The following is a 23986-nucleotide window of genomic DNA, read 5'->3' on the forward strand; positions in this document are numbered from 1 at the left end:
ACAATATTCTATACATATACGATAAACGCCACCGCGTCTAAACTCCGCCATCAATCTTGGGTTTATATCAAACCAAGACCCTAGGTTCCCAGCAATGATCCTTGTTCGCCACTCCGGAGGGCTGACCTCTTCCTAAACTCTCCATGGGTGCTAAACTGGTGCTCAGCAGTCTCAGGCTTGATTTCAATGGCATCCAAGTCTAAATCCTCGACATTGGTGAGCAGGTTGTTCTGTCGATTGTGTTCTCGGATGCGAGCCCACTTGAGAACCCGACCCAACTCTTCATGTCCGTGAACGGCATTGGCCTGGATATACGACTGTACCATCTGCTCACCTGGCCATTGCCAGATCCCAATCTGGAATCGGACGTCTCGTACGCGATTGCGCACTTCGTCAGTCAACATAGGTTCCGCAAACGCACGATACGCACAAAGAGTCTCCAGCATGTCCACGTCATGAGGCAACTCCTCCATGTTAATCACCTCGTCTTCTTGTGACTGTAGAGGGCCCCATTCCCTTATGAGCCACATTGTCAACTGAGCCATTTCATTATACTCCCCTGCAAACGCCAGCGACTGCATCAGGTCGTGAGCAAAGGGCGCCAACACGGGATCTCGCCGTGATCGCATGATGTCCACAAAGGATAGATCTGTAGTTTCTTCTGTTTCGGGTCGTTGCCTCTCCTGTTCCTCGGCAACGAGTGCATGATAGAAGCCTTTCATACGTGAAATAAGAACACAGAATAGATGCAGAGCTGAGTTGCTCCCTGTCTCCGTGTCTGTCTCGGTGTTGGCACCATGTTCCTCGGCGTTTCTGCAATAAAGGGCGCCAAGTAAGTTGAAATTGGTGTTGTTGGCTTCCACAGCGCTCGCCAGCACCTGTAGCTCTCTTCGCAAAATCTTCCGCAGGGTTCTCACAAATCTGTTGAAGAGAAATAGAGTCATCCCCTGCACGGCATCGATACGATCCACAAGGTGTATGATCAGACGAAGCTGTGCCTCCAGGGTGAGTTTCAGACCATAATGATGCTGCCCGACATTCTTCATGATAGGTGCCCAGACATGAGGTAGCCAGTTCTGGTTCCTGCGGCCCACACGCAGCTCTGCGAGCCTAATGGCGCGTATTAGATTACTGCCTTTGGGGTGCACTGTCTTGGACAACACATCCACATACGCTGAGAACAATGGCAGGGGAATAGCCTTCAGCATGTCAGCTGATGGTTCGGGTACCAACAAGTGAGCATAGTTATGGTGATCTGTGCTTCCGTCTCGCATATAACGATGAGCTTCTTGGAGAGTTTGGGCGTTTGCCACTAGAATGTGAAGAATGTGTTCATCGGGCAGCAATCCATCGCACTTCATCATCTCATACAACTCTTGAGGTGTCGGGGGCTGTTGTCGCAGCTTCTCCAGTTCCGTCAAATGCATGTCCTCATTTGTAGGATGGCTCAGAGAATTGTCTCCCGGTAAGGTGCCTTTTTCTGGATCAGCATCACGAGCAAATGATCTCCGGAACATGGCTGCATATTCTGGCAGCCCAGGAGTCATGCCAGCTTTTGGAGGTTGGCAGAACTGCTTCCATGCTTCATGAGCGTTGCGGGTAGCAATGATTGATGCTTGCCAGGCCGAAAGATCTTGCTCCGGATCTACTTTGACCTGCTGCTGAATTGCTGGGGTACCACTAGGGGTTAAGCCTAGCAGAATATCCAATGCGCTGTCAGTCTCCTGTTTTGAGAATCCTGCTTCCTGCATCATCATCCCTGCCCGGACAACGCGAGACCAGCTCTCTTCTGCTTCCATGGCCTCGTCCATACCGTCTGCTGGCCGCAGATACGGCGGCCATGACTTTGAATACCGTGTGGCGTTGTGGATCTCGTCTCTATTCTTTGGCATCCCGGATAGCACAGTTCTGATTGCGCGGAACGCATTTCTGTCGACCAAAAGGGCTTCCGGGAGACTGCCAGACATTCTCAGAAGAGTACGTTGAGCCTCCCAGACGTACGCATAGGGTATGGACGCATGCTGCGGTCCGGATCCGCTATTACGGGCAATAGCCGTCAGGCCGGCATTGAAGTACTTGCATCTCATCCAGTACGTCTGTTCGGCAGAACCTATTTTGTAGTTGAAAATGAATTCCGCCATTATATCGGCAAGCACAATCAGGCGCCTTGCTTCTATACGACGACAGTGAAAGGCAAGTCGTTCCATGATGATCATGAAATCTTCTGTCGTGAATCTTTCCATTTCACTGCTTGCACGTCCTCTACCCCAGGAGATCTTGCGAGCCTTCTCGGTCGTAGCGCGTAACCGTTCTTGGACATACTCCAAAAGGTGGTCCAAAGTCGAGATTTTGCTGATGCCCGATCCCAATCTTAGCAGATAGTTCAGCATGAAGACGGGTTTCGGAGACATATCTGCCAAGAATAGTCGGCATCGGTCTTCGTCGGTTTTGGCGAAAAGTATACTCATGTACTCGTGCAGTCGCTCCTCTGTATTTCCGCCGTATTCAAGGGTGTTCATCAGGGCTTCCCATTCCGAATTGGTTGGCAGCGCTTGGGCAAGATCTCGGTTGTTTTCGGGGTCGGCTTCCGCCTGCTGTCGAAGGTGCATTTGAATCACGACAACCGGAAGACGCACAGTTCGGATGGCGGCAATTTCTAAAAGCGTTTCTCGAGACGGTTGTTCCAGAGCAAGAAATTTACGAAGTAGAACTGCAGGACTTTGCTCTACCCAGCCTTTGAGCATCCTCAACCGTCGCTCAATTCGCCCGCGCCCATTGTCTTGACTGGAGTCTGAGAACTTAAAAACATTCTCCGGATCGTACAAGCGCTTTGGCAGCACTTTCTTGCGGCGCTTTTGATAGTCGTCGAGACGACGGCCGTTGACTATGGCGGTCTCGAGTGCATCCAAAGAGGATACATATCGGCGGGCTTGGGCTGAGTTTAGGTGCGAAGCGGACTGAAAGAGTCAATTGTAAGCTTTACATCGCAAAAACGAAAGAGAACTCGGCTTTTGATATTCACCTTGGTTTGGGTTGTCACGTTTTGCGACAAGTGCCACCCTCGCCTCAGCTCCCGGGTTGCACTTCTCAGCATTTCTCGCCCATTTCTTCAAAGCCAATGACACAGCTAAGAAGTCTGTATATAGCGTAGCAATCAAGTGCGGGAGTTGTGATATCTGCGGCGGCGTAGACAAGTTGCGAAGTTCGATTTCCAACTGCATCTGCGGGAACAATTTGCATGCGCCAATCGAGATTATCGGAGTATCGGGCAGCCCATGTTCATCCCATAACAGCCAATCCCAGGTCACTCCCAGCACTTCAGCTCCTCCACCAACCTGGGCCAGGCACCTAGGCACTAGGTAGGTCCCTTATTATTAGGTAGGCCTAGCTTCATAGCTCCTCGCCCACTATGCCTGCGAATACCAGGATTTCTGAGGTTGTTATCGAATTTGTGTATTTCTTTCATAGCAAAGCGTCCGCGTAACAATTCGTGTGATACATTTGGCGCGCTAGATCTAGATCCGTTGCTAATTCCCATAATTTACTAGAAGAACGACCTCTGTTGGCAAAGAGTTTGGCATTTTTCTCATTTTTGCTCTACTTTTTGCAGTTTAACATTTCATGGACACATCAGATACCAGAAGGACCTCTTCTTTTGAATTATTCGCCTTGGGACTTCCCTTTCTTCTTCTCTGCCTCCTCCTCGACCTTGTCCTTTCGCTTCTGCACAACCTCCCAGTTGTAAACTCTTGCTATAGCGACCTCCACTGTCTACGGCATGGTCAGTGGCGGTCACCCTGGTAGCGAAGGCTTTCAAACTTGCCGTAATTTGCTCGCGGAGAAAATCCAAGTCTTCTTCGCAATTAGACAAGCTGGTCTTTGCCGTGGATAGCTTGGAACTCAATAGTGTCTCTGCCTCGTCTATGGGGTACGAGAGCATCACATTCGCCTGTAGAATGTCAGCTTTCTGCTGCCATGTTTGGCGATAAGGGGACGTTACTCCTAGCCAGATGTAGACCTCCTCTGTCGCAGGAATCTTCGCCTTCGAGTACAGAGTGTCATTAAGTTCGAACGTCGTGTCTATAGCCTCGTCGTCATCCTACACTAGACGTCAGTCCTGCTTTATCCAAGAATGCGCTGCACGTGCACACCTTTCTTAATTTCAAGAACCTGACCGAGTCAAGAGTCTTCTGGATATCCGGGATCTTCTCCTTGAGGCCACCCATTCGCTTCTGCAGGTTCATCTCCATGAATTGGTATTTCCTACCCCACCATCCAGAGTCAGCGCCAACGCCTACATCGCAAGCTGAAGAGAGCGTGCATTTGAGGGCGTGTGTCGTCCTAAAGCTTCTCGACAAAATTTGACTCACGATATCATTTCTTGGAAGCTTCGTAGAGTGGGTTCGACGTCGTCACGAGTAGAAACATAGTCCTCGACCTTGTCGACGAACGGAGCATAGGGAATGCCTCGTGGGTTTGTTGGCGTAGCATCTTTACTAGTGGGGGTAAGCTTGTGTCTTTGCTTTAATTTATGGAAAGTTTAGGTGGAGGTTCTTTGGTCTCTTACCTTTGCGCTGCTTCTTTTCCTTTTGACGCCATCTTGTCAGTGTCAATTCAGGTATTTGGGCGAGACGAGGTAGCTGTATGAAGCTGGGGTCAGGCGTGGGCGGGTTTTGCGACTTGGAGCATTTCGTCAGTGGGGTCTCACCTGGCTCGGTCAGCGGTGAAAGGTGGGGTCACTCACCTTGACTTTGACTTGTACATCACCTCCCTGATAAAATGCCTGCAGGAGTATTCCTTTTGCTAGTTTTGTTCTCCTTTAGAGTCGCTCTATATGGAGATTTAAAATTGAATTCCCCGTATCGTGACCACCTCTTATACCTCAGATCTTGAATAGACTTACGTGCACGGTGTATTCTCAGCACCTATACCCTTCTCTGAAGTAGCAGAATAGTCACAAGACCGATGATACCATTGGTCTTATTGATTCATATAAATCACTTTCTCCTCCCAACATCGAACTTCTTGTACTCCTTTTAGTGATCAACCTCATGAGTTTACGCAACTCTATAAAGGCTCCATCACTCACACACAAGCTGGTGTTTTCCGCTGAAGAGTTGCATGACGCTGAGTCAAACCTGGCGCAAGCATTTAGTTGAAACTTTCCTCAGTTACAAGAGTTGTTAATAAAAACGATCGATATGCTCTTACTCGCCCAAGGACTGTGCCTGGTGCATACTCAAACAGAAGCTCTCACAAGAACACGCATCGATATGAGTGATGTGCAGTAACGAGGAGTCGTGTTGAATCCCTGATCCAATAGTCTCCTTAGGCTCGGATTGAATGGCGATGAAAATGCTAGGCACATGCCAGAGACCCTCATCATAGTATCAAGTAATTATCGCAAAGCTTGTTCGCAAAAGCTTTGTGGTCATCCTGAGACTGACAAAATGGCTACCTATCAGAGATAGCCATCGCCGTTTACCTTGGATTTCCGAAACTCAACTTTTACTTTAGTTTTATTGCTAAATATAAAGTGACACCGAAGCCCTCCTCGGGATTCTACCAATTTAGAATGCCCTGTTTTCTCGTTGATCGAGACAGCTTCTCTCAAATATATCCGCCAAATCCTCTGAACATTTGCCCCTATTATATTCTACTGGCACCATCGTGTCTTCAAACAAAAGCCCGTCTCCGGGCTTCAGTAAGTGGATTGATCGCTATGCTTCCTCAACAGGAAAACCCGGGACCGGGCACATCATCTTACAGCGAAGGCTTGTAATGGATAAAACACTCACAGTATCGGTTCATATTGCCGTTGCTAACTTCCAATAGATTTGGAAATTACTTATCAGGAGATGGAAAGCCTTCAATATTCCAAAGTAATAGCAGACCGTCTTACCAAACAAAGATACCGCATGTGCCCATGGCCTATATCAACGGACAGCAGTGGCATAGCAAAACGCGTCCTGAGCCTGCATATCTGGCGTGCCGTCCTCGTCGTCTTCCTAACCAGCATGGAGCAGTTGGAAATGGTATTCGTCTTCCCCACAAGTCAGCGCCAGCTTCAGGTTCCACCAGCCGGGATCCGGAAAGATATCAGACTCACTGCAAGCTCAAAGCGTCACCGCATTTGGCAGACTTATTTCCTTCCGATGAAGAGCCCGTGGCCACAACACTAGCGGAACTAGTAGCTTCGTCTATTGCTGACGAAGAGCCTATGTCCGAAATATCAGCACTGGCGATAACTCCATCTTCTTCGAACGCAGACCCTGATCCTGACTCCAAAGAGCCGACACAACTCGATCAAGAACCGAAATCGCTGTACATCAGAGATTGGAAATCCGCACTTTTTTACAAGCATAGTTCCCCTCGCCGACCATAATTCTGTGGCTGTTTCTTGTACAGCTGAATCTGATACAGCTGTATCTCTTCCACCGAACAAACCCATAGCATGTTGCGACAGGATAGAGGAAAGGATACATATCAAGGATTATGAGCAATACTTCCATCGTATTCTTGTCTGGCTCCTCTGATACCAAGCAGTCACCGAGCCATCAAACAAATGTAATCAAGTTGAACATAAATCGTGCGGGGCCATCCAGTCATAAGTCGTGGCAAAGTATCTCTACATGACCATAGCTAAGCCCATCGGTCGTGTTAGTCCATTCGCTTTTTTGTATCTCCCAAGTCACCATTGTCCGCGTTAGTTTCCAACGCCTTGTTGTTGGCTGAAGTCTCGTGTGTTTCGTCCTCATCCCAGTCATCATCGATCTCGTTCTCGTCCCAGTTGTCCACCTCCTCTTCCAATGTTTGAGAGCGGCTGTTCCCTTCCATAACTCCAGACTCGTGGCCTTCGCCGAGCTCAACATCACCCTGCTCTTCGCCAGGAACAGCACTGTAACGTCTACGTCGCTTACGCTCGAGCATACGCTTATGGTACCATGAGCAAAGGCCAACACCTAACAAGCTTCCTATCACATTTGCAATGATGTCGTATAAATCGAACTCCCGACCGTTATCGAGAAAGCTTTGGACGAATTCGGAACCGACACCAAGAACGATTGTGCAAACGACCAAAGTCATATTCATAACACGTCTTCGATTGGTATCGACAACCCAGTAAAAGACAACGGTAAGCGCAAAGAAGGTGGTGAAGTGCAACACCTTGTCATTGACATATTGGCCAAGTTGTATTGAAGTCAACCCAGCGTAGGCGGCAATGAGGAGTAGGAGCAGGAAGACGCCTGGCAAGGTATTAGTCGGATTCACGGCCAATGAGTATGTGTTTGAGATCAGAAAATTGATCCCAGAATGGGACGACAGTTCATTGACAACACTGGGGCAAGACATAATGCCATGACGTACCTGCAACCGGGAGCCGTATTCGCATCATGAGGAGTCCAGTGGCTGGGGTTGAGCTTGATAAGTCTAACGGAGCCTTCTAGCTTCCGATTTCGTATAAGAGTGCTCCGTTCTCCAAACGTAGCGCCTCGTTCGGAACAAATGGCTGTTCTTTTATGAGAAAAGCCTGACAAGTTGCAATAATTCGTTATACGTAGAAGACTAGGATTCAGAGCTTTGACCGAGTAACAGTAGTAGTAGGTAAGGCAGGCAGTTGGAGGAAATGAAAGCGTGGAGCTCATGTTGGGAGCTGAGTGACGACGATAGCCCTTGTGGCGGGGCTCGTCTAGCAACTGTGGCAGTGCATGGACTTTGACTTAACAGGGGGTTGCCATATCATCCATCCAATTGGATTAAGAAGAGTGTAACGTGGACACTTCCTGTGCTACCCCAGACCCCAGCAATGGGTACACAATAAACTGAGGACCTCCATCTTAAGCGATAAAAGAACTCAAGTGAGTTTGCTATGAATATACAGGTCTTTAGACGGTTTTGTTTTGACACCTAAGTTTAGAGCCAGAAGTTTTCCTGCTCCCTCATGCCGAGTTGGAGTAGATCACTTCTTCAACCTTTGATCCCGTAACTCATAAAGCTTCAAGCTGTGGATTTTGTGCGCTCATACAAAAATTAAGCAAACAGCAGACAACCAAAAACACTGCACTGATACAAGGCTGCTGCTTCAGGGAGCGCCATCATCCTTCACGCCTCGGGAGGTTGTAAGGCTACAACCAAGAGTTTGATTTTGGTGGTCTCATTGGGGGCTCCATTTTGGGCATGCTAGGCACAGACACAGATGCAGGCATCCCGCCCCCCATACTCCTCGATCTTGTGTATCACTGGCTACAGATAATGTCCGGGGTGATCTAGAAAGATGGCGTTGTTCTTCATCAATGGTTTGTGGAGACAGGGATGCGTATTGCATTGTTTGCGTACATTCATTGTCACTAGTAATACCTACACCCCTTGATGAAGGGGCTCGATACACGATTCACATACAGGTTAGCGTGTGCTGAGTTCCTTATAATGGTCCCTGAAGATAGACATGCTAAAAGTTGAACTCCCAGATGTTGCTTGACTTCAATTTCCATCTGCTCGTAGGTTTACCTGAGGACCTACCTAGGTAGTACGGAGTCCGGAGAGCCCAGTCAAGAGATTTCTGGCACGTGACTTGCTGACAAAGATACCTGGTAGGCAAGGTAGGCTCCGGGCATCCTCGGGGCCGAAACAGGTCCTCTGGAGGTACGGAATACATTGTGGACAATCAATGAGAAGGGAGTGTGCCGAAGACCAGACAATCGAACGAACAAAGGGATTGCCATACCGATCAATAGTTTCAGTAGAGAGAGGAGAATTAAGCGCCTTGAGGCAACTCTCCATTCACCTACACTGACCCGCCTATAACCTCAGCCTCTTCAGGTCCTTAGTACCCGCAACTCTCCCCCGCGAGATTCCCCCACGAGTCGGTCCAGCGCGCGCTCACTCAGGGAAAACTCTCCGCTTCGGGAAAGGTACCTGACAAGGCTCCCCCCAAATCATCAACCTCACCTCTTGAACAGACGACAAAACGGCAGAACGCGATCCATCAAAACACCACCCTCCGCTTGCCATATAATCAACAAATTTTATACGCCATCTCTACCGATGCCTCTCGTTTGTCCCATGTGGTCTTGAGCTCACCAATCGCCCTCGGTCCCGCCGCACGCGAGCGCATCTTGTTGCGCATGGCGACTCGCGCCCCGTTGTCGCTATCATCGCCCTGGGTCCATCATGTCCATCACCAACGGCCAGCCCGCCTGGCAACCTCCCTACTTGCACCATACCAACAGTAATAGGAGCGTATCGCATCTCGATGATGTCCCTGCGCGAACTCAGACTCCTATTGATAATCCAAGTGTGCTGATGCCTGAGGCACCACTTGACATCGAGGAAGAGAACCGACGCGCCCTATTTGCGGATTTATATCGCAAGACCGAGGACAAGGTCGCGTTGCTTTTCTCCGAAGATGGTTCTTATAATTATCCCGCGATATCTGCGCTACGACGTTCTCCGCCCCCCTCCGCAAACATTATCCCTCCCACGACCGACCACGAACCAATCAAGGAACCCCCCTTAAAGAAAGCAAAGCGCACCATCGATGAGGACGACTACGACGATGATGATGACGACGAAGAAGATGACGAGCCTTCGCAATCAGCATCAAAACCTCATTCTGCTGGAGCCCCTGCCAATACGTTACTGTCGCCGTCCAAATCAGGGAGCTCACCTGTTCATTCGGTGACATCACCAAGCAAGCATGGTGACAAATCCAAGGATCAAGATGGCTCACAGTCGAAAGATGAAGATGGTGAAGATGCCATCAAGAAACTTGAGGAAGCTCGTACAGCTACCGAAGCTGCCGCTCGGAGGAGTTTCCACACCATCTTTCATACCTTGGAGAATGACCATGCCGCTATGCTAGAACAACAACAACTTGAAGATTCCGAGAAGCAGCTCCAGGCCGAGATGGATCACAACCATCATCCAATTAATAACCATAGTGCTGTTCCAAACCAAGGCTCACTCAGTAGTGCCAATCTCGGCGCTTCTAGCCTAACATTGAAACATCTCATCGCTCGTATCGACATGAAGCGAGATCAGGTTCGCGCCTCTGATGCCGAACTTAGGCTCTTGATGAACGAGGTCCGTAAAAATAGGAGTAAATGGGCCAGCGAGGAGAATGTGAACCAGGAGGAATTGTACGAGGCTTTAGAAAAGGTCTTGACAGAACTCAAGGCGCATACGGAATATTCCACTCCTTTTCTGACAAGAGTGAACAAGAGGGATGCTCCAGACTACTACAATTGTGAGAAACCACGAACAGTCTCGTGCCACTGACGAAACTAATTTACCTCTAGTCATCAAAAACCCCATGGATCTTGGCACAATGACCAAGAAGTTGAAAAGTCTGACTTACAAATCCAAGGCTGATTTTGTTGTGGATCTTAACCTGATCTGGGACAACTGCCTCAGGTACAACCAAGATATGAATCACCCTCTACGACGCATGGCCAATGGGATGAGAAAGGAAGCAGAGAAACTTATTCCATTGATACCAGACCTTGTCATCCGCTCTCGAGCGGAGGTTGAGGCAGAAGAACGGCGAAAACAGAATGGCGGAGACGACGATGCTGGAGAGGATTCCGATGATGAGCCCATTATGTCTTCACGAGGTCGCAAAGCTGGTGCAAAGGGGACAAGCAAGGCACGAAAGGCCCCAAACGATCAGAAAGAGGACACACCAGCAATAGATCAGAAGCCCATTCTTCAAGTAAATGGGCTTCTGGGAAAAGTCCGAGAAGGCTCAGAGGTTGACGGCAGCAATGGCTTTGCCACTCCACCGATTGCCGGTTCCCTCACACCAAGCGGACTTAACGGCCATTCCGGAATGGGGAGTAACGCCGATGCCATGGACATTGATGGGCCAAGTATCAATGGCCTGGCACTAAACTCAGCGTTTGGTGAAGCTGCCGAGCAGGCCTTTGAGGATGAAGAGTACAAAGTATGGAAGCAAACTACTAAGAAGGATCGAGCTCTGGTTGCCAAGGAGCGGTTTCAGCTTTTCAAGGACAACAAGTTCAACACCGAAGCCCCTGCACTCGTTCGCTCCAAGGCTGGTATGCGTCGATTCCTCAAGCGACAAAGGGAGGCAGAGGCAGAAGGTATCATTACTCATTCTCAAGCAAATTCTACAGCTGTGGCTTCTGAAGATTCGGCAACAAAGCCAACCGAGACTCTGGCTGAGGAAATTGAGGAAGAAGAGGCTAAGGTGATACCCGACTACTATGATACGTTGAGCAACATACCGGATATTCACCCCAAACTTCAATGGGTCGAAGATGGAGAAGGGAAAGTTATCAACCAGCACGAGGAGTTTCTACGCCTGGTGCCGCCTGGGTCATTTACAGCACCAACAAGTCGTCTGACGAAGAAGATGGATGAGAATATACATCAGATTCAAGAGACAAGGAAACTTGCAACCAGGATCTCGGTCATCAAACAGATGCAAGTTCAAACTCAGGTATGTCAAAACCATGATGGGTACTACTCATTTACTAATCTGTTAATCTGATATAGGTGTATACAAACCAATTTCCCAAGTCAAACTCGGATCCCTTCGTGGAACAGGATATTGAACCTCATTTCATCAGCGATGACGGTCCTGTGATGGCCCCCGAAACATGCCAAAACGCCCTTAAGCGCTCGATTGCCAAAGTCCTCTATCATACGGGATTCGAGGAACTCCAGCCTTCAGCCATGGACGCCTTCACCAGCGTTGCATCAGATTACTTTCAGAAGCTGTGCCGTACTTTTAATGTTTACAACGAGTCAGAAAAGAAGCCATCTCCGGCGCATGCTCAAGGGTCCAAATTTCAACACAGGTTCACTCCTGAGGAAGTCATCCTCCACACCCTGGACGAGAATGGTCACGACATCAGTTCGTTGGAATTGTACGCGAAGGATGAGCTCGATCGTTTGAGCACCAAGTTAGATGCTCTACATGAGCGGATGAAGCTTCATCTCACTGACCTATTACGACCTGCTCTGGCTCAAGATGCCGGAACTGATGGGGTTGGTGCTTTCAAAGACGGCAGTGAGCAGTTCGTTAGTGGTGACTTTGCTGAGGACCTCGGTGAAGATTTCTTTGGTTTCCGGGCCTTGGGTCTGGATAAGGAGATGGGACTTGATATGATTTCCGTGCCCTTGCATCTTTTGCAAACTAGAGTCCGCAATCAATACCAGATGCAGACACAGACGACTGGCGAAGCAGCCACTGATCTCTTTGAACCACTGCCTTCTTCAGAGCCAGTCACTAAGGAGAACATTCAGGAACAAATTGGCCTGGTCAAGAACTTCTTCCTGGCTAAGCTGCACGCTAATGGCGATCAGCCCCTTGTGGAGGACGAAGACCTGCCTACCAAGCAAAAGAAACCTCGTCCACGGTTGGGCGCGAGTGGAAAGATTGTAACCGCTCAGAAACGATCTCCTAAGGAGCAATTGGCACTCGCGAAGAAGAAGAAGAAGATGGAAGCTGCCGCTGCCGAGGCCAAAGCGAATGCAAACGCATCACCCGAAAAGGGCGCACCAGGTACTACCCCTGGCAAGAAGAAGTCCATGAGTGCAGCAACTGGCTCGGCCCCCAACCCTGCAGTTCTCGCTTTGGCTCCAAACATGGAGAGGCAGGACAGCATACATAGTCAGGGCAACGCCAGCCAAACAGACAAGGACGACACTGTCGGCATGATGAGCCCAGAAAGCATTGCTCCGTAGTGGCGTGCAACGCCTCAGGCAACTATAAACTATTCGAGAGTTTGGTGTCCTCCATAGACACCATACCATGCCCGCTCTCGCAAACATGCACTCACTCTGTTGTGCCAGTGCCTTACAACTTACTTTTCATATAAATCATGTACTACTTTTCATACATTTGGTATTGACGTCCTTTTACATACCCCTGGCAAACATTTTATGGGCTTTTGAAGCTGGTCTTTGGTTTTATCGTTATTCTTTTATCTTGCATATGAGCAACCACTCAATAAATCATCCATCCAAGGCGTTTCTGTCTCTTTCTTTACTGGTCGTTTCTATTCGGAGCTCTGGGGTTGGCACAGCACTTGCTTATTCGATACATGAAGACGAAAGGCCATTGTACTTAACTTCACCACTCGTACACGATGTGTTGCGCGAGTGGCTTTCAAGTCGTGATTTCCTTCGGACAACAAAAGCAGGCATTATGTGGGTGGTTTGACTCTTGATGGCTAGCCGGCGTATGGAAAAGGTCAACACCTGATGGATTAATGAGGATGGGCACAAGTAAGTCGGGGTGGATGGCAGGATATTGCGTTTATTATATACAGACCTCGTTGTCCATTTTCTTTTTTTTTTTTTCTTAGAAAGGACCTGGATGGATGGACTGGTAGCGAAAGGGTTAAGCAATTGTTTCATGAGATGGAAAGCCTTGGATCCAGGGCCGAATGGGATATGCGGTTGAGAAGCAGCAAATAAAGGAATAAGCGATGATTGAACATGAAGGCAAGCTACCAATGTTGTGATGTTGAGCAGACAAACGATGTGTCAGCAGTTGCAATTTGTATATAATGGATAATGAGCCTCTGACCTTTCTCTTGGTCATTTTCAAATACCTCAATGTGCTCTTACCTTGCTAGCCCACATCTCACAGCTTGCACATGAAGTTACCAGTTTTGCCAACGGCGAACTAAGGGGGTCAAGACTGAGATCTCATTTGGAAACTATCACTGTTATCAAGTCGGAACACTTTCACGAATCATATGAGACGAGGAGTCCTTTGCTTCAGCCATTAAATTTATTTAGCTGTGTGCTACTCATTGTTGAGTGCATTTCCAACTGATCTTGATTCCATCCCCGTGGGTAGAGTGACAAAACAGCTAGAGAGAGGAAATAACCATCTCAGATATCATAAACATAACCCAACTCCCACTACCTTTTTTCCAGCGATTCCATCTCGTGTTGAAGGATGCTTATATATCCCGACCTGAAAAAAAGCCCTGACCAAAAAAACAAACTAGGTATCTGCGCCGTGATGAAATGCATGCTTGTTGAACGTTTCGCCATTTGCCTCATCCATGTTAAATGCGTGTTGGAGAGTAAAGGCATCACATCATGTTGAGAGATGGATGACCTTTGGAGGAGCAATCATGTCTCCAGCATCTTAGATGCCGGCATCCAGACGCCAGCCCTCAACGGGAAGAGGGAAGTCATTGCACCAAGAGGCAATCTCCTTCTTGAGGTCGTTGATCTTCTGGACCTCACCGCTGGCGACGCGAGCCTTGAAGTCCTTGAGCTTGTTGGCCTCCTTGGGGAGAGCAGCCTGCTCTTCCTTGCAGATCTTGATAGCCTCATCAATGTACTTGCCGACACGCTCGAACTCCTTCTCTCCGAAGCCACGAGAAGTCATGGCGGGGGTACCAATACGGATACCGCAAGGGGTGAGAGCAGACTTGTCACCGGGGATGGAGTTCTTGTTGCAAGCAATGTTGATCTGCTCAAGGACGGCCTCAACACGGGCACCGTCCAGGTTGTGCTGGCGGAGGTCGACGAGGACCATGTGGCTGTCAGTGCCGTCAGACACGAGCTTGTGGCCGAGAGTCTTGAAAGTGTTCTCCAGGGTCTTGGCGTTGGAAATAACCTTCTCCTGGTAGGCCTTGAAGTCGGGGCTGGCAGCCTGCTTCAGGGCAACAGCCAGAGCAGTGATGGTGTGGTTGTGAGGACCACCCTGGTGACCGGGGAAAACGGAGAAGTTGATAGGGTTCTCGAGGTCGTAGAGCGTCTCCTTGCCGGTCTTGGCATCGACGGAGCGGACGCCCTTGCGGAAGAAGATCATAGCACCACGGGGACCACGGAGAGACTTGTGGGTGGTGGTTGTGACAATGTCGGCGTACTTGAAGGGAGTGGGGATGACCTCGGCAGCAATGAGACCGGAGATGTGAGCCATATCGACAACAAGGTAGGCACCAACGGAGTCGGCGATCTTGCGCATGCGCTCGTAGTCAATGAGACGGCAGTAGGCAGAGGTACCGGCAACAAGGACCTTGGGGCGGAAGAGGATGGCGTTCTTCTGGAGAGTATCATAGTCAATGATGCCGGTGTCAAGGTCGACACGGTAAGGCATGGTCTCAAAGTAAGTAGAGATAGCAGAGATCCTTTCGTATGATTAGCACATTGCCACAGGTGTGCTGGGACTGATCTTTTGGCAAACTCACTTCTTCTGGGGGGTCTGGTAACCGTGGCTCAGATGGCCACCATGGGGAAGGTCAAGGCCCATGAGACGACCGTGGACAGGCATGATAGCCTGGTAGACCTGGAGGTTGGCAGGGGATCCAGAGAGGCACTGGACGTTGACACCCCACTTCTCGGAGTCGAGGTGGAAAGCCTCAAGAGCACGCTGCTGGCAGAGACGCTCGATCTGGTCGATGTGCTGGTTGCCACCGTAGTAACGAGCACCGGGGTAACCCTCAGAGTACTTGTTGGACATGGGGGAACCAAGGGCATCGAAGACAGCGCGGGAGGTGATGTTCTCGGAGGCGATGAGGATAATGGACTCGCGCTGACGCTTGATCTCATCCTTCTGCAGCGGACGTAAGTCATTGTTGACTGGAAATGGCCAAGGTACTCAATTGAGTATGACATACCATGATGGAGGCGACCTCAGGGTCGGAGTCGAGGAGAGACTTCTCGAGCATCTAGAGGAGTGTGAGTCAATGGATCTTGTATACCCTCGATAATGGAACGAGGGGCAATGGCGGGGGGAGGGTAGCTCACCTCCTTGTGCGACTGAGAGAGCGCATACTCGGCGTTTGTGGGGGACATTGTGAAGGTTGTTGGTGAGTGTGAGAAAAGAAACAAGTGGGATGTCTCTTAAGATTGATGATTGAGTGAGTGAAGGAGGAGGAGGAAGGGAAGAGAGTTAAAAGCATGTGGGAGGATCCAGGTAGAAGTAGAAGTAGCTCTCCAGAGAGGTCCCTCTTGCCCAAAGAAAATTTTCCGTTTTTTTTGGCCTACGGGTTCCGAAGACGGCCACCACAGACTCACAGAGGTATAAGTGGTGAGCTAGGGACAGGTTAGCGCATGCGGCAAAAAAGCTCAACTGTGCCGAGCGTGAGCCTCAGAAGCGATAGGAGGATGAACACTGAATTGGCGGGGTCAATTAGGTGTGGTTTTTGGAGGTGCGGGGTCATTAGCCACTGGTTGCTGGGGTCCAGCTCAAAAGTTAATCCCATTAGCCCATGTCATACAATTCCATTGGCCCTGCTGGGCTGGTTACCCTGAAGATCGACTCATGGAATATGTTCCTTTTTTGCCTCTCAGTTTTTACTACTCATGAGTTTGAATTAGATCTCTGTAGTATCATGCTAGACTCCTGAGGTTTCTGCCTGACTTAATGTAGGTGGAATTAAAGTACTAGGCAGTCGACTGTCGTGGCACATTGCATGACTGTGTTGAGTGGCTTTAGGTCGGTGGCCCATTGGCACTCACCCACCATGCATTGATTGTCATTCTTGGTACAACCCGAACCGCCTCTAGCAGCAGTCAATTGAATACCCAAGCATCTTCCCTTCCAACACCGAGGCCATGTTAAACACCGAAATACGACAAAACTCCGTATTTGGCTTCACGAATTCTCCCGATGTTGTGATGATTCTCACGGCGTGACCTCCCGTAGAGTCCGATCACGTTTCTCCGAATCAACATAGCATACGCCCCGCGTTTAGAGGTTCATCGAAGAGTCAATAGCAGCAGGGTTATGAGATCTGACCGGTCATAAGACATTTGCCCATTGTTAAAGGTTGTTGACCTTTTTTTACTTCTCATAACATTATTAACCATCATTTTGAACCTTTTGAATGTCAAAAACGGTCGGTGTGGCTCAGTTGGTTAGAGCGTTGGTCTCATATCTGAAATCAGATTGATCTGGCGAGAAGTCAGAGTCATCCAAAGGTCGAGAGTTCGAGCCTCTCCACCGACAAAAACTTTTTTCCATTACTACTTAACAGTTTATATTTTACATAGTTTTTTTTCGTTCTGATTCCCAGCAACTAACTCTTGGGCCGATCTTTAGTGAAATACGGAAGACGGCGCGAACTTCAGATTACAATATGACAACGAGCAAGAGTCACAACGAAAAATCGACTAGAGAACTACGCACAGCATAAGACAGTATGTCTCTCGGAAGATCCGAGCCACTAACGAATGTATTGCATCTAGAGGCTTGTATCTTATTTGAACTCTTACCACGGCCGGATAATCTATTACATATGTCCTTCTAGGATGAGACTAGCTACTGGGTTCAAAAGAGGCAGTTGGGGGACGATTGACCCAAAGTAACTCTTTACGCTGCCCCTGTTGTCCAGCTTGAGAATTCATCGTCCGTAGAACACTGGAAATTGATCGTGAAGGGTAAGTATTATCTGCTTGCTGAAGACTTAGGGGTCAGTTCCATGAAAAGCTCTGGCATGCGGTGCATGTGCAACAGGTATTGGTAGAGGCTTCGGAGTAGCTACGGGTGGTTCAAAGCCTCCAGCCTTTCAACACCTGTGATTATACACGATGGCCCGTGATTAACATGCTTCTGGAACTTTGCAGGGACCGGTCAGGAAATGCAACAAAAGATAAATAAACCGGCTATGCACAAAATCCAATCCCGGAGGAATGCCAGAGTCCGGAGAACTGTACCTTACCGCATAAGATGAGGATAAACTCATAATCAGACCAAATACCAGTCTCAGCCCATATACGGGTTGACGGCCATGTTTCACTGCGCCTGTCCCTCCCTCCAGTCTCAGAAATCGCAACTGTTTGTTCCACAACTGTGAATCATTACACCAAGTCAACATCGCATCACTGTGACTAGGCGACATTAGCTGCAGGTGAGACAAGCAGACGGTACCGTATGCGCTCCTCAGTAGGTGGTGTATGCGCTACGTAACGAGGCAAGGAAGTTTTGGTTCTTTCTGTGGCTGCTGGAGCCAGTCATTCTTGACTCGGGGGAACAGTTCATTGTGGCGCGTGATTCTGTGTTGCACTTAGTGTTGATTATCGGAATGTGACTGACATTGGATACCACAGCAGTCGAGAAATGAGACCCTGCTAGACTCGGATGGGACTCGGATGTGAAAAAGGGTTATGAGCTTCAGGGACTGTCTCAAGCGGACACTTAGCAGCGGTTTATTAGATACGCTAAGAGTGAAACCTTGTCAAATATCATTCTAGAAGAACTAGACAAGTGTGTTGTCCTTGTGCTGAGCGTCATATCAGTTTCTTAGCCTCACTATTATCCGAATAGCTAGACGAGTAACAAAGACATGTAATGTGCGTCAATTTTACCTGGTGAGGCGTCTGAATCCGTCCAGAAGAACTATTGAATGAACTACCTAGCACATACTCAAAGTCCATCACGTTCCAAGTCACATGACTCTGTGTGCAGACCCTTATGCTCAGGGTTTGAAGAGAGATTAAAGTGCTCCCTGACGTTCGCGCTAATAGACATGAGCTGTCGTTGCCGATAGACCCCATAGTGGATCGGGAGTTGGGATAAATTGTCTAGTGTGCGTCTGTAAACCTATTTGAAAAGCAGGTTGAAACTTAGATGGAAAAAAAGACTTGTATTCAGTTACAGACTCTAAAACTCTTTAAAGCGCCGCAGTGATGGATATCACGACTGATCGATCTTGACGCCAATTAGCGAGTTGAGCTCCTCTCTGCCTCTGAAACATAGCCCAATGGAGGAAAGGAAGAGGAGGTTGGGGCTCTAGCCAGGGGTAGAAAGGCAAAGGGAAGGGAGGGCTGTAGTCCAGGAAAAGCTGGCGCGATCTCTATGTGGAGAGATGTTAGGCAGATCCTGGGTAATGATGAATGGTCTCTTGTCCTCTAAAACACGCCCATCCATGTCCTGCAGGGCCTAGACCCAGCCCAGGCAGTCCCAGCACCTATGTACGTAGGTGCATGTATGTACGTACTGGTTCTGCTATCCAATGGAACTGGAAACGTTGGGTCGTCACTAGACTGATAGATCGTCATCCCTACCGTCAACCGGATAGTTCTCGTAGTCGAGACAATGCCATTTAGATCCAAAGTCAAGAATTGCCATCAATTTGAGATTTCGAGCTAGTATTCCACAAACCTTGCATCACTATTGAGAAAACATGCGTCTTTCCTATAAGGTACTTTTCCATCTTGTCAGCTGCCGAGCCGCGAGGTTTATTTCATCCCGAATGAATACCCATGCCCGGCTGTCGGATCACCGTTGCGGAGGCTCGGCCCGGTGCGACTTGTCATCGTTCAGAGATGACGGGGCTTTAAAACCAACTGAGAGCAAAGCAGAGAATCAGCCTCAAACCTCATGCCTTATTACAAACGAAGCGAGAGCCGCGAAATCAAAACCCGGACGTGAGCGAGCCAGAGCAATAGCCGCTTGCCCTCCTGGCCGCATTTTCAGCGAATAAGATCGATCTTCACAAAACACAACAGAGCGAGGAAAAAGCAAGTTCGCATACATACAGCACATGGAGCGTTGTAGAGTGGGCGTTGTGCTTCCAGCACAGGCATGAGTGTTTTACAGTACGGGCAGTGTCAGTCCTGCGTAGGGCCTTGCTACCCTGGTAAATTGAGCTGTCCTCCTCTATAAGCTACTGGGCCTACTCTGGGGAGCTGAGGGCTAGAATCATTACAGAGCACACATATTGCCAAGGCTGAACCAGATCACGATGAAAAGCGCTTGGCTGTTCTGTTGTGCACCTTGTGTGTCACGGTGCAACGTTCGGAGAACGGCAGCGGAAGCTGGCTGGTGCGTGATTGAGGCTGCATGTAGCCTTGCTTGGAGACCAGTATTGCTGCGATGTTGTGTGATCTCATTCCTCTCCATATGACGACGGCATCATGTTATCCATCCGTGTAATATGACTTCTTTGCTTTCATGACTCTTCATGCAACTATAAGTGATCAGCCTTGAAGTTTCAGGCAGCCTGCTTCTGAATTAATGAAGACCAAGTCTTGCGCTTGAGACTAGGAAGCATTTGGTGTTGTACAACATAAGGTAGCCTTCCAGCACGATATGTATGTGCCTCGCGCGATGTAGCATCGCCTGTAAGTCGTTTCTCGCGACGATGGAGATGGTTTTTGGGTACTGGAAGTGGTATGCGGATGCAATCGATTTGTGGTCGCACCGCATTTGCATGTCCTCGGTTGCATACATACTCTGTGCTCAATGGCCTACATGACACCAAGGAGCAGATGGTGATAATCATGGATCACATGGATACTTAGACTGACATGGATGCTTCAGAGGCTTGGATGCAGGACGTGGTAAGTAGATTCTTGGAGAATGCTCCCAATCTAGTGACAGCTACGCTCACGTTGTTGGCTTGAACAGATGCCACCAGGTCAAGTACAAGACTCAGACAACTCCCAGGCAGCGAAAAGCACCAAACTCGAAGCTGAGTTGTGTCGGTAAGGTATGCTGACAAAATCATGGACCAGTCAGCCGATCTTCCTCAAAGGTCCAAGGTTCAGGTTAGGCTACCCGGTAGTTGGGAGTCTGGGACACAAGAGATATGTTCTGATTGCTCATGGCCAACACCACATGTGCCAGTATTAACTCTTTCAAGATCCTGCCAAGGTCTCTCTCATGAATGGTCGGAGACGTCTCTGATTAGGTACTGTATACCACTGAAGCTTCTACTAGCACACAACCTGCAGTGCATAACCACCTCCACTTCCATTCTGATCTGTGTCGAAGAGTACGTACTTACTTACCTACACTTGCTAAACCACCTCATCTGATACCTCTACCTAAGTAGGTAGCTAAGATACCGCCAGAAGAAAAAAAATGCAAGCCCGCTATCATCATCTGTCCCATTTTCTCCACTCCACAGCTCCATGTCCCCATTTCCTAAGCCCCCGGCGCCGGTTGATCCCAGAGTCAACGCCCAGGCCAAGCTTCACGCCTATGACTAATTCACACGCCCCCTCCTCATCCCCCGGAGCTGCCCTTCACCCCTTGTCCCACCTTTTCTTGTCATCTCCCGTCCCCATCTGCATCGTCACGCCTAGGTAGACAGCCCCAGCTTAAACGAGCCCTGGCGTCCTTCCTGGACCTAGCTCCGAAGGAAGAGAGCCCTCCCATCATTCAGTTGCTACCGCGGATACCCATGGCCATCCCATCCCGTGGCCCGTCCTTTTTTCATGAACGAGCCTCACCTCTTGTCTCTCGCCTGCTCGGGTATCAGCCAGTGGCATTCATTGATCCGTCCACACAAAATGTGACTCGACGATACTGTATGACACCCCTTGTTCCTTGTTGCTATTGTTTCCCCTGGATGACGGCTGTACGAGATATAAAAAAAACAAAATTTGGACGGAAGATTATCGTTAAGAAGAAACACCGTTTCCCCCTCGACCAGACCCTAACCAGCCGTCCATCGTTATCTAACTTTATCTGTGATTTTTTGCCCTGAGGTTGGTTTGGGTGCATCCCCAAACCGCCAACAAGCGCGTTGCCGCCCCCTCCCCAGCAATGGATGGCATCACCTCACCTATAATCCAACCAACGGCATCGATCCAATGTCCATTCGCAGCGGAGAAGGAATGACTCTGCCGATTGGCTTCCAGCTCTCTTGTCGTCTTGTGCTTTGGGGCTAGTCAGACAACAGACCCTGGCCCAAAGCACAAAGCAGAGAACCCCAAGCCATAACCATGGTGCTCCCCTTTCTTTTTATTTAGTAACGCCTGACCTGTCTGCACGGCTGAATTAATTGATGTACTCCGTACAGCTAGCCACCGTACCGTGGTGATGAGTTCTCTGAGCATCGTCGGCCCTGCCAGCTGAGCCACGAATCATATTGCTTATCGCTGTCATCGTGCATCGGTGTTGGGAGACTTTTCATTCATACTACTAACATTGGTAGCGACAGTTCAATTGCTGTAGGCCATGAATATACTGGTAATGGTCTGAAAACACTTACACCAGCGGCTTTTCCTTCCTCTCTTATATACATGCATATTTCAAGTCAGAGTACGTAGCTATTATAGCTATTCTACGCACGTCAGATAGCATTGAGGAAAAGAGAATTATTGAATTGAATCTTGTATGTTGTTAATTATCACCAGGGTGACAGGGCCAGAGGGCATAATGCGCTAATATGTACCTTTGGTTTGGGCCCGGGAAACCCCTTTTTCCTCCCGCTCGCTCGTTAAGTTGTTTCCCTGGTCGGGCCATCTCCCTCCCACGCCAAAACAAGATGTCATGTTCCGAAACGGCGCACGACTTGCTTACGAGAAAGCTGGCTCCGAAACACGTGGGAGACTTCCGGAACAGTTTAGTGGCGAGTCCGGCAAGCGGTGAAAAGGTTAGCCATTCCATTGCGATAATAATATTCCATTTTCTGTTCTAAGGTACCTTAGTTCTTCCGCAAAGCCACCACCGCCTCGATCTGATGGGCCACAATCTATTATCCAGCCTCCCCTAACATCCACCCACGGCTACATCATCGCCTCTCGGCGAGAAACATGATCAGAAAATAACGAGGACGAGCAAGCAAACGAATCGTGCAACAACGACACAATCCCCCGTTAATCTATGTCTGATACATGATGATATCATGTGTCTGTCACCCGTCGCTCATCAGCTGTGGCCATTGTGTGTTTTGGGCTCTCTCTTTTTGTCCAGGTTACCGCAGCCAGATAGATGCTTACAAGCAATCCGAAACTTCTTCTTGCGGTCACTGGAAGAGGCTACTCGTCAGACATGCTTGCCCCATCAAGACGTATGTACATAGGTCTGCATGCTCATTGTGTTATAAACCCATCACTCTGCTGTTGTCTCACCTCCATCCCAATCCCTAATCTGTTCAGTGCTAAGCTCGGTGCCATACCTCACCCTGGCAGAGACGAGACAGCCCGGGCGCCTCCCCAGGACTGTTAGGTCTCTTTGAGGTACGTATCCGGTGGAGCCTCTTGGCATGCATTTCAGACGGGATGCGCCACACAAAATGGAAGATGGGGGACGTGCGTTGCTGGATTTAAATCGGTGTCGTTTCGCTTGGCACCCTAGCACCCCCGAGATGAACACCATCATCACTATCGATGCATGCGCGACTTTGAGCGAAGAGACAGACAGACGCTCAAAGGTAGACAGCCTTTTTAAACGCAGTTGTGTATGACAGACTGAATAATGACACTGAGAGTCGCTGTGACACCTGAAGTAAAGTCGCTGAAACGTGGTTTCTGATAGATTTGATTTGGAGCTCAAGTCTCTGCCCGAATTAATCCATGACGTTTATTCATCCGTCCTCTCTATGATTAGCACCAGATGAGCAGAGGCGGAATATCAATGCTAATGAAGGCGGACGTGACGGGATATGCACGCTCATACTTTTTACTATTATTGCTAATATTCGTATCAATACCGGGGGATAAATGGTATGGTGAATGAACAAAGCGTATTGACGGAACCTATGGTAACCCATAGCCAAATCGTAACTCTGATTACTCCCGTTTGTCGAGTCCTCCTCGTTCTTGCGCTGCGTCTTGTCAACTGAAGGTTGAAGCGGAGCCTCTGTAATCCCTTGCGCAAAGCGCCACTGATCCGTACGCAGAATTGAAAGACAGGGACAGGGACCTGCTCGTTGCGCTCCATATTTATCTCATGCTTAGGTACCTTAGCTTTAGGTTACCTTTGAGCGTGCATCTTGCAGACTTGCAGACTTGCAGTTGCAGTTGCAGGGCCGGTATCAGGCCCAGTACGTACTTTACTTTAGGTGGTACGTGCCTGCCTGTAAGCCGCCGCCACCGGGCAGTAGGCCGTAAGGTAGGGACGTAGGGGACTACCTTAGCAGCTCAGGTAGGGAGTGAAGGCTACCAAGCCATGTAGGCTAAGCCAGAGTAGGTTGGCGTTGTAGGGAGGGTGTGATTTGCCGGGTACAGCATCGGAAACTGAGGTGAGGTGAGGTGAAAGGTGTGAGGTGTGTGGGCTGTAGGTAAGCTATGAGCTAACCTAACCTAACTTAACCGT

At 49.1% G+C, this 23986-nt stretch overlaps 6 protein-coding genes and 1 non-coding gene across 7 annotated transcripts; 3 read left to right on the plus strand and 4 right to left on the minus strand.

Annotated features, from left to right (window-relative positions):
- Positions 1-80: 80 nt before the first annotated feature.
- Positions 81-3094, minus strand: FMAN_05964 (uncharacterized protein; the record flags this gene model as incomplete). The annotated part of the gene is made up of 2 exons (XM_041827314.1): positions 81-2957; positions 3023-3094. The coding sequence occupies 2 exons, from the start codon at positions 3092-3094 to the stop codon at positions 81-83; spliced, it is 2949 nt and encodes a 982-aa protein (XP_041678289.1).
- A 566-nt stretch (positions 3095-3660) lies between these two features.
- FMAN_05963 (uncharacterized protein) lies at positions 3661-4599 on the minus strand (the record flags this gene model as incomplete). Its single annotated transcript, XM_041827315.1, has 6 exons — positions 3661-3771; positions 3824-3949; positions 4001-4099; positions 4152-4263; positions 4371-4496; positions 4568-4599. The coding sequence occupies 6 exons, from the start codon at positions 4597-4599 to the stop codon at positions 3661-3663; spliced, it is 606 nt and encodes a 201-aa protein (XP_041678290.1).
- A 1327-nt stretch (positions 4600-5926) lies between these two features.
- FMAN_16051 (uncharacterized protein) lies at positions 5927-6385 on the plus strand (the record flags this gene model as incomplete). Its single annotated transcript, XM_041827316.1, has 1 exon — positions 5927-6385. One exon carries the CDS (start codon positions 5927-5929, stop codon positions 6383-6385), a length of 459 nt encoding a protein of 152 aa, XP_041678291.1.
- A 275-nt stretch (positions 6386-6660) lies between these two features.
- On the minus strand, positions 6661-7393 carry FMAN_05962 (uncharacterized protein; the record flags this gene model as incomplete). The annotated part of the gene is made up of 2 exons (XM_041827317.1): positions 6661-7247; positions 7369-7393. 2 exons carry the CDS (start codon positions 7391-7393, stop codon positions 6661-6663), a joined length of 612 nt encoding a protein of 203 aa, XP_041678292.1.
- A 1778-nt stretch (positions 7394-9171) lies between these two features.
- FMAN_05961 (uncharacterized protein) lies at positions 9172-12711 on the plus strand (the record flags this gene model as incomplete). The annotated part of the gene is made up of 3 exons (XM_041827318.1): positions 9172-10246; positions 10299-11461; positions 11518-12711. 3 exons carry the CDS (start codon positions 9172-9174, stop codon positions 12709-12711), a joined length of 3432 nt encoding a protein of 1143 aa, XP_041678293.1.
- A 1420-nt stretch (positions 12712-14131) lies between these two features.
- FMAN_05960 (putative glycine hydroxymethyltransferase, cytosolic) lies at positions 14132-15789 on the minus strand (the record flags this gene model as incomplete). Its single annotated transcript, XM_041827319.1, has 4 exons — positions 14132-15122; positions 15183-15547; positions 15612-15662; positions 15742-15789. The coding sequence occupies 4 exons, from the start codon at positions 15787-15789 to the stop codon at positions 14132-14134; spliced, it is 1455 nt and encodes a 484-aa protein (XP_041678294.1).
- A 1046-nt stretch (positions 15790-16835) lies between these two features.
- Positions 16836-16945, plus strand: tRNA. The gene is made up of 2 exons: positions 16836-16873; positions 16910-16945. It is a non-coding gene; the product is annotated as a tRNA-Met (tRNA).
- The last annotated feature ends 7041 nt before the right edge of the window (positions 16946-23986 follow it).

This window comes from Fusarium mangiferae, assembly GCF_900044065.1.
Source record: "Fusarium mangiferae strain MRC7560 genome assembly, contig: FMAN_scaffold002, whole genome shotgun sequence".
Classification (NCBI taxonomy): Eukaryota; Fungi; Ascomycota; class Sordariomycetes; order Hypocreales; family Nectriaceae; genus Fusarium; species Fusarium mangiferae.